The 10,815-nt window shown below is 32.9% G+C and overlaps 1 protein-coding gene across 1 annotated transcript in view; it reads left to right on the forward strand.

Annotated features, from left to right (window-relative positions):
* Positions 1-10,815, forward strand: part of ATAD2B (ATPase family, AAA domain containing 2B) — a 117,996-nt gene that overhangs the window by 71,159 nt on the left and 36,022 nt on the right. Inside the window, exon 19 of the mRNA XM_004686409.2 lies at positions 9,774-9,959. Coding sequence (XP_004686466.1) covers positions 9,774-9,959 — 186 coding nt within the window. The remainder of the gene's footprint in view (positions 1-9,773; positions 9,960-10,815) is intronic.

Consider the following 10,815-nt stretch of genomic DNA (forward strand, 5'->3'; position numbering starts at 1 on the left):
AGAAAATAATTACACACAGATCTAGCACACATAAAAGAAAAATATTCCATTATTAGGCATTTAAGATTAATTGTTAGATATTGAGAGGTATGTATATTGGCAAAGATGCACTGAAGTAATAAATAATTGCCTGTAATGTGATTGTCTCTTTGGAAAACTTAAAGAGTGCTGAAGAACAATTAGGGTCAATAAGAGAACTCTGCAAGGTAGACACATTCAAAATTTATATTATAAAGCTAGTAGTTTCTTTTATACAAACAAGGACAATTTAGGAATAGAATGCAAGGTCCTGTTTTAAATGGCAATTAAATTTACCTAAGAATTTACTCAGACAGTTAATTGGCTACGCCTAAAGAAGAAATGTTAATATTCAGTTGAGGACAGCTGAATAAATGAAAGCTATAAGTTGTTTTTAATTACTATGCTTCATTCAAAGTGTGGGCTCAGATTAAAATTTTAGTGATTTTTTTACACATTGCATAACTTGTTGAGTCTTAGTTTCCTCATCTGTGAAATGAAGATAATGATTCCACTTAAGGCTTTTGTGATTATCAAAATAAGCTCAGTCTGTAGGCTCAGCACATAGTACCCAACAGAAGTGAGCTATTGTCATGTTTATTGGTAAGAACCTGCTGTTTTCATACCTAATGATTTATAAGAGTCAAAGTTGGAAAGCTGTGAGTTCTTTTCTAAATTAATATATAAACTAAGTGCAATGGTAATTATAATAACTCCAAGAGGAGAGGTTAAAAGTTGCTTGGTGTTTGTTTTGGAAAATAAATACAAGCATAATAAGGCCAGTTTTAGAGGAAAAGGTATAATGAGGGAGCCATGTCTGATTTTTGAAGATATAATAAAATTACAATAATAAAGAATTTGTACCAATGCAGAAGTAAACAAAGAAAGTAATAAGAGAATTCACAACTGAGGTATGTATATAAATGAGAATTTAGCTTATAATAACGGTAATCATGAACATATGATAATGATGATATGGTAATGATAATTAGTAAATGTTGATGGTGATGATGAACAGGATGATAACGTTTGATACCAGTAGATGGAATAAGATGGATCATTTAATACATGGCCCTGAAACCTGGTTACTTGAGGGGAAAAAGAAAAATGAAACTAGATGTCCTTCCTTTTTCTGTAGTCCCAAAGTAAATTCTAGGTTGTTAATGAGCTACGAAGTATTAGGAGATTTCACAGGTTCGTATATTTATTATTTTGAACATGAGAAAATAATTTGTAATCAATGAACAAAAAGTTAGGATATGCATAATTTGAGAGTAAAATTTTAAATTACGCATGGCAAAAATAAGTCTTTAAATAAAATTGTTATCTGGCAAAATTATATTTGTAACAACGACAAGTTTCCTAAATATATAAAAGTATGTTAAATTCAGTAAGAAAGAATAACAGCTAATACAAGATTGGCAAATTAGGAAACATGCTATTTATAGGTGGGATAAAAAGGAAAAGGCAACCAATAAAAATTTGACAAGATTGTTAGTCTCGCTTATAAGTTTAAAAAAATTGTTAAAGCAACAGAGTACTATTTTATAGCAACAATCAGGTTTGTAAAAGTAAAAAGCTCCATAATGCCTTGCGGAGAGAGGTAGGAGTGTAGTTTGACGAATGTACCTATGTCTTTTGTCTAGGAATTTTACATTAAGGATTTCTTCCTAAAGATATATTAGTGTGTTCCCTGCTGAATGTGTCAGAGTAGTCATTATTGCATTGTATATAAGTGCCTAACAAAATAAGACACAAAAAGGAACAAATCAAATGTCCTTTAATGGTGAATTGCTAAAATAAATTATGGTATGTCTACACCTTAATAATATCTTTGAAGATACATCACCCAGCCAGGATAGTAAAGGAAAGGATAAACAGCTACATCAAATTAAAAATTTTTTGTACAGCAAGAAAGACAAAGAGACATCCCACTGGTTGGGAGAAAATTTTTGCACACAATACTAATGACAAAGGACTGATCACAAAGATACACAAAGAGCTGATGAAACTCAACAAAAATAAAGTGAATAACCCCATCAGAAAATGGGTGTAGCGCTCCAAAGAAGAAATGCAGATGGCCAGTATGCATATGAAAAAATGTTCAACATCACTTATAATAAGGGAAAAGCAAATCAAAATTACAATGAGATACCACCTCACACCAATGAGAATGGCACATATTAAAACAACTAGCAACAACAGATGTTGGCAAGGATGTGGAGAAAAAGGAACTCTCCTGCACTGCTAGTGGGAATGCAAACTAATACAACCACTATGGAAAACTGTTTGGAGGTTCCTCAAACTGCTAAACATGGAGCTTCCCTATGACCCAGCAATCCTCCTCCTAGGTATATATCCAAAAAACACAAAAACATTGATTCAAAAGGACACCTGCACCTCCATGTGTATTGCTGCTCTGTTTACAATAGGGAAAATGTGTAATCAACCCAAATGCCCCCAAATAGATGACTGGATTAAGAAGATGTGGTACATATACACAATGGAATATTACTGAGCAATCAAAAAAGATAAACTTGTGCCTTTTGCAGCAACATGGATGGACCTGGAAGGAATCATGCCTAGTGAAATAAGCCAGAGAGAAAAAGAAAAATACCAGATGGTTTCACTCATATCAGGAGCATAAGCGATCAGGGAAGAAAAAAAAAGAGAGAGACTAACAAATGTAATAGACTAAAAATGAAAACAGTGAACAACAATAAACCAGAGACATTTTATGGGAGTGGAAAGGGGAATGGGATCGGAACTGGGGTGGGAAGACTGCACTGGACTACGGGGATGACACACAGGTGAATTGGTGATGACCCATGGGGATTACAATGAGCTGGAAAAATGCACAAAATGAAGAGTGTTGTAAAAAAAAAAAAGCTTATGGTATTAAAAAAAAGGAATTACAAAATTAAAAAAATTATGGCATGTCTTTACATACAAAGAAATACTGTATGTAAAATAAAACAGGTAGATAGTGGCTGATATGAAAGGTGATAGACGTATTAATGAAAAGCAGCATGTTTATCAGTCTAAATGTGATCTTTGTATAAAAAAAGAAGAAAAAAACATTGTGCTTATATCTAAGAAGAAATTTTATCCAGCGATAACCCCCAAATTGTTAATAATCATTGCTTTGGCCTGTGGAATGGAATTTGGAAGATTGGAAATAAACTTTGTAACTTTAATTTATCCTCTTTTCCTCCCCCCCATTACAAATATGGCAGTATCAAGCACATTAAAGATAAAATTACTTTAAAAGAGGAATATTTTCAAAGTGAAAAGGTTTTCTTTCTATAATTTTGCCTTATGGGTAATATGTGTATGTTTCACAAACATTATTGGCTTGGTGTTAGGTAAGGAACACTTTGCAAGGATTTATTGAACTATATTGATGTTTTTTGGCATCCAAAGCTCCATTCTGAATCCTACTTTGTACTGTTGAGCTGTATTTGATTGTTTAGTACATATTCTTTGATCTCATTCACATTTCTTGATTTTTAACTATATTTTTGTCCTGCTGGTGGGAGGTGTAACCTTATAGTGGGAAACAATAGAAACACACTGTTTATCATTTTGGTTCTCTTACACTGCATCTAAGACATAGGTCATTTTATCTTTTCTGCTTTCATCTTTTACTAGTGGGTTACTACTTTTGAATGATTACCACTTGAATGTCTGACCCAGCAACTAATTGAGAGGATTAGTTGGACTTCTTTGGAACACTGGCCAACAATCAGAAACTGTACTAGTAATACTTGTTTATGTTTTGGTACTTAAATGCATACTTAAAATCACTTTAAGTTCACAATTATAATACTTTTCTAGAAAACTACCCCCAAAGAACCTGTTATATGAGACAAGAATTTTTTCTTGAAAGTTTCTTTTGGCAAGTTTGGCTATAAGTAGGTATTAAAATCCCAGGGAGGCCCTCCCTGGTGGCGCAGTGGGTTAAAGCACTGCACTAAGAAGCTTAAGCCACTTCCGCATGAATTCGATTCCTGCCTGCCCCGGAGGTGATCACATGGTGTGGCAGACCTCTCCTGGCCCGCCCGCTGCTCCCCTCAGCAGTGTACTTCGTGGATCTGCCTGTTCTGCTCCCCACTCTGTCTCTGGCGAATCCTCTCACCCTCCACATCTCTGGCCTGTACCCCAGTTCTGTATGAATAAATAAATAAATCTTAAAAAAAAAAATCCCAGGGAAGAGAAAATCCATGAATCCAGGTGCTAACGTGGTAGAAAAGCCCTTTTCTTCTATATTCTGTTTCTGCCACACCCATTGGGAACAAGATCTCTGACAGGCAGGATTGTTTCTTTTTTTATTTTGTTAAAGATTTATTTATTTATGCATATAGAACTGGGATACAGGGGTGGTGAGAGGATTTACCAGAGTCAAAGTGGGGAGCAGAACAGGCAGTTTGATAAAGTACACTGCTGAGGGAAGCAGTGAGTATGTCAAGAGGGGTCTGCCTTGCCATGTTTTCACCTCCCTGGCAGGGGATCAAACTTAACGCTGAGTGGGCGGGAGCTGCCTTCCACTAGCTTCACAGTGCTGTGGTTTAGCCTGTTGCACCACAAGGGAGGACCCAGGGAGAATTATGTCTTTACATGTGGAATGTAAGGTTTCCATGTATGGTAAGTCATTCTTCTGTGCTTTTCTCCTTTTCCCAACTTCTAAAATACACAAAGTAAATTGAGTTATTTAATAGTGTGATGTGAACGTGAAAGGCAGTCTTAAAGGAAAGCAGTCTTAAATCATCTTTAAAGGGCTGCATTTATATGTATGAGAAAATGAAATGGGGAGAACACTAGTTGGTATGTCTTTAATCTGTGGTATCCTGTTCTTTAAACCATATCAACATTCAAGTCTTTATGTGACAGACTTTCTCTTTCTGATATCTCAGGTACTTATTACTATGATTCGTTGGGTAAAAAATGGTGAAGGACTTAGTGTATGCTTTGGGGTTTTTTCACTGTTTCTGAGATTTAATGTGCTTATAAAAGTATCTGGTTCCCTGTACACTCACAGATTCTGAGTCATTAAATTTGGGCTGCGCCCAAGGGATCTGCACTTTTAACATGTAGCCCAGTTGTTATTGTTCTAGATTTTTAGTGAATCACATTTTAATATGTAGTACTTTAGCTCATCACTGACTAGATAGACATTTACTACTGAGACAAATGCCAGAGTTCATAAAGTAGCTGTGTGTCTCTGTATGTTAGTGAACAGTGTATAGTCTTCAGAAGGCTCTGGAAGGAGAATGGAATACCCTAGTCAAATCTGGAAGATTTATGACTGCCCCATTAAATTCGTATGTAATCACTCAGCTTAATAAGGCAGGAGATGTTAGTTTCTGTAGTAAAATATTTACATATAAGCTCTTTTTAAGAAGTGACAAAATTAGGATTCCCCTTTTCCGATTTCCTGAAATGTATTTTTTTGGTTGTCTTAGTTATTCTTACTGTTGATTTAGAAAAAGTCTTTTTAAGTGGATTAGATTTTATCTTCTTTGTTTAAGAGTATGGTTAAACTAATTGATATGTTGTCAGAAGCTTTGGGCATTATAGTTTTAAATGTCAATAAGTTTTGTTATTTTTTTTTTAGTGAAAGTTTTTTTTTCTTTCCCTGGCAGAAATTTTATCTGACATTCACAGGGGAAAATACACTTTAAAAAAAAAAAGATTATTTATGTATACAAAACCTGGGGTGTAGGCCTGCTGTACCATATGGGTCAGCTCCCTGGATCATGCTGCAAGTGGCTGAGTCTTTAACCAACAGGGAGGCCCAAGGGAATTCATGTGCTTTCTGTGTATATTTAGCTGCTTTTGCATTTGTGCATAGTTTCTGGATTTCTCCATAGCCGCCTACTTTGGAGGCATATGTGTTTGTAACATGAGTTTCTCTGTGTTTTACCATAGGAAAAACTATTTTTTTTGAGTTGTAAACACAATTATCCTGAACTTACTGAGATTCTTAAAGCTCTTAAGCAATGAAAATACAAAAAATTTAATGTCGGCGGTTTAATTTTAATAAAATGTTGACTTGCATGACAGCCATAGTTAAGATTCTCTAGTCATGGTTATGTATTGTGACATGCTGGTTCTCTGTACTTGTAAAGAAATTTGGCCCTCTTTTCCTTTAATCTGAATCTTCAGATCCCAGACAGTGCCTATTTCTTAATAAAATATTTCTTAATAAAGTAGGTTAATATAATGTATCTGGCTTAAAGTGGTATGTATGGAATAAAGTTATCTGTGTTGCAGGTATAGTCTTTATTTCAAAATTTTATGACAGTATGGCATAAAAATAATTTTTATTTTTATAAAAATTTTAATTTTTTATAAAAATTCAGGTTACTTTAGCCATAAGATTTTCCTCTTAACCTATAATAACTATTACAGATAGCTATTATAATTTCAGCATATTTATAATACTGTATATTATGTGACCAAGACAAATTCTGGAAATTTACTGATGACAAAAAGTTGTTTCCCTCTTTCTAATAATGCCTGTCCTTTTAGGAAAGTGAATGCTTTACTGGCTGGGAACTTTCTGTTTCATATTTAAAATAATTCTAGTTTTTAGTTCTGAAGAACATGGCATGTTACAGGCAATATATTAAATTTCAATATACAGTGAGTTTTCATTCACTGACCACTTTAACTTATCAGTATTAAGTACTGACTTAAAAGTTTAGCTTTTGAGATAAAATTTTTTAAATGTATATATAGTATCTATTATTAGTGCTTCCTTGTATGGATACCTTCAACTTCAGTGGCCTGATATTTGCCTTTCATATGCTTACTATTAGGGGAAGTAAATAATGATTGTTTGTCTTAAAAACCACCAAATTAAAAAAAATTAAAAAATTTATTTTAGGATTTTTTATTAAAAAAAAATCAGTGATAGAAGGGACCATGATATGTTGGGCATGAAGAAGCCAGAAAGAAATAGAGTATATTGTTTAAAGAATCAAAATGAACAGTTCACATAAATTGGTGTTTGTTCATTTTATTTGTGCAAGAGTGCTGGTCATGTCAGAGATTTTTGAAAAGGTTGGTTCAGTAATTTGGCCTACTGTCTTTTTTCCTCTATAACAGTTTTTCTGTTTTCTACTACACCTTACACACCCACCAATCCAAGATACCTTGTAGGTGAGTATTTTTCTAGTTTTCAAATGGCACCACTTGTTTCTAAGACAGTTGCCACTTCACTATAACTAGGCTTATTTTCTACTCTGAATTACCTGGCAAATTGATTTCATAGAACATGTCTTATTCCAATACTTGGAAGGAAAATTACCAGCAAATTGCCAAAGGGCTAATTTTGCATTACAGAAAAATCACAATAGCATTAAACCTTTTTTGTCTGAATTTTTAAATGCTATTCTCAAGACTGTTCGTTTGAGTTTTCATTATAAAAATGGGAGAATTAGAACAGCTTGGCTTTATAAAGAGAATATGACCATTTATTTTAATATTCTGAGCTAAGGTGGAGTAAGGAATCAAAAAGAAAACTTTTTTAATAGTGCTTTTAAATTTTTCTGGAAATTAAGAATGTCCCCCCCCCCAAAAGCTTTGGGAGAAATATTTTAAAAACAACCCCTGCACATTGGTATTGCATCTAGTTAATTCAGTTCTTGATTTAGGTAATTATTATCCATTCATGAATCAGAAAACTTATACCCTTTTCTTTTTCTGTATTTGTTTTTTTCCCCTTACTTTTCCACCTGTATGCTTCAAATAAAATTTCCAAAATCATTACTACAGATTACAAAGTTATAGAAAAAAGTTAATAGAATATCATGGTCATTTTGTTAATTTTTAGAGTATTGCATAAAAAGGAGAGAAGAAATAAAACCCCTCAACTTTTTAGAGTTGGTAATACTAAACTATATCAGTCTTGCAAATAAGTTTAATACATTTATAGTACCTCATTATTTAACTTCTCGCTCAAGTTTTATTATTACTTAAAAAGTTTTTAGTTACAGAAAGTTGCCTTGCCCATACTCTTTGATACTTTTTAGCAGCTAGAGGGTCCAGCTACATATTCCTAGAACATGCAACATATAAATACTAGAATGAAAGACAAAATTTTATTTTTTTAAAGGCATGCATTTTTTTAATCTTGCTGGATATGTGGTAACTTGCATGACTGAATTAGGTGGGTAAGTTTTTTGAGGATTCTCAGTAAGCCATAGCTCGTCCATCTATTTCATATAATCACCTTTCTCTCCTTGCTAACTCCATACCTGCACAGAGTAGGAGTTGCAAGTTGACAAAAACTGTTGCTCAGAGGGTCTTCCACACACTGTGACTCATTTGGGTGGCATGGAATACATTTTTTTTTGGGTCACATGCCTCACTTGCCTCTGTGCTCCTGTGTATGTAGTTTCTTCCTTTCATCAATATTTATGTTTGTTTTTCTCCTATAAATCTATAAAAAAGAATTTTGGAAAGCAATAATCTTGGACCTTTTAAAATCAAGGCTAGAAGTGTGTATTTGCAGAAAAAGTTAAAATTTGAGAGTTGTGAGGGGGTTGTACTGTAAAATTGTTCTGGATTGGTGGATATGCAAGTATTAAAAGAAGGGACAGAGCAAATACTACTTTTGATGGGAGTGGTTGTACTATCTACATTTCCAGCTTGGGCAAGATTTTTTAAATTTGATTATTTTTCTTTAGATTTATTGAATTGGAAACACATTTTGCATAGGAGGTTTAAATATAAAGAAAAATGTAGTATTTGAAAAATTCATGTAGGTTTACTTATTAAAGCAAAATTAGCCTTCTATTTCTTAGGAGTGTTTCTGATAATCATAGTTATCACAAGTATTAAATTTTTATTTCTGTGTATTGAATATTTAAAGGTACTTAAAATGAGGAAAATAGAAAACTTCAGAAATAGAAATCGTAAATGAAGATAGATTTTTATGTGTATTCCTAAACTTGTTATAAATTGTGAAGACATGTCATATTAACATGCACAAATTTGTGGATAGTCCTTTTAGTGTTTGTTGAGGTATCTATAAAGGGCAGTAGTTCACTTTGCAGCTTCATAATAGCCAACCTTGGTCCTTATTGGAGTAAGCTGGTAGAGTGGATCTGTAGTTATGGTTGAAAGTATAAGACTTAAGAACTGTTTTGGATTTTTTGCAGTGGGAGTATCTCAGAGCTCTTTGGAAAAGTAAATATTTTTGTGACTATGGGAGGTTGAATTAAGGTAATGATAGGTGAGCAAGTGGTTCAGTAAATGGTTGATTAATTTTAAGCTCAAAGATACTGTGCATTTGGGTAAAATGTTTATTCCTTTTGAGTGATTTTAGACAATGTGGAATGTAAACTATGTCTTCCTGTGTGTGTATATATTTGTGTTTGTAAAGCTTACTGGTATCACTGGGACATGGGTGACCTAGGTGCATATTTTATCTCTTTTATTTGCAGTGTATTTTATAGTGGTGATTTGCCTCATTATCTTTATGAGTAGAGCAGTTTAATATCTTTACTTATATTGACTAACACTACTTAAATGGCAAAAAAAAGTCCCCCCTTTTTTAAAGGTAGAATAATCAAGCATAGATAGAACTTTCATGTAAGGCTTGTGTGTCATATCTTGAACAACTTAAATATTTGGACTAAAAATCATTATCGTAACAGTCCTGACACACTTATGTATTTATGGGTTACTTGATAGTCTTTTGAATAATATCAGTTTGAGTTTTTAATGCCAATTCTTTCTTTAATTAGATTTTTCGTGAAGCTCGAAGAACAGTACCTAGTATTGTTTACATGCCTCACATTGGTGATTGGTGGGAAGCTGTCAGTGAAACTGTGAGAGCAACTTTTCTGACATTGCTGCAAGACATACCATCATTTTCACCTATATTTTTATTGTCTACCTCTGAAACCATGTACAGTGAACTTCCTGAAGAGGTAAGAACTGATTAAGTATTTTTCCTTAGTAGAGTATTTGAAATAGTTGAGCTTGTTGATTTGACATACGTTAATTACTATAAAATCAGAGTCACAGTCTGTCAAGGTTCATATCTTAATTATACCACTTACTAACTGTGTGACCTAAGCAAGTCATTTAACATTGTAAATTACTTGGTGAAAAAAATTGATAAGTTTTTTTTTGGTATATACCTTAGTGTTGTGCAGATTGAAACAACTAAGATCAGAATATATCCATGAAGTACCCATTAAGAAGGTCTAAACTATATTATCATCAGTTCCATTGGAATCGACCAATCTCATTCTTTTTTTTTTCCCCAATCATTCTTAATGTTTAGATTTTTTTGGTGAGATTTGACATTTCAATTCTTTCATTAAGTTGGAAATTATTATCTTGCATGACTTACAGATCTTATTTTTAGTTTTAGAGTTCAAATCCAACTTCATATTTAATATATTATAATCAAAGGTAAATTCATAGTTTCAGGAAAAAGTAGTAGATCAACTTATATGAATGAAATTGATTTTGTAAAATTTGCTTTAGTATCTTACACTTTCTAGTCTTGACATAATCTTTCCAAACGTTTGGAGATATTTTGACCAAGTGACACAGTTCACATAAAATACTAGGCTTGTTATAATATAAAATAAAATAAAATAAAATAAAATAAAAATTAAAAAAATAGTAATTTCTTTTGCTGTACAGAGCTTTGGGTGTAGACCTATTTGTTTATTTTATTTTTGTTTTTGTTTCTCTTTCCATTGGAGTAAATTCTCCAAAATATTTTTTGTGTATGTGTATAACATAATGTGTATTTTTCCATATATATGTATA

The sequence above is a fragment of the Condylura cristata genome, unplaced genomic scaffold, assembly GCF_000260355.1.
Source record: "Condylura cristata isolate star-nosed mole 26May11 unplaced genomic scaffold, ConCri1.0 scaffold00020, whole genome shotgun sequence".
Lineage (NCBI taxonomy): Eukaryota > Metazoa > Chordata > Mammalia > Eulipotyphla > Talpidae > Condylura > Condylura cristata.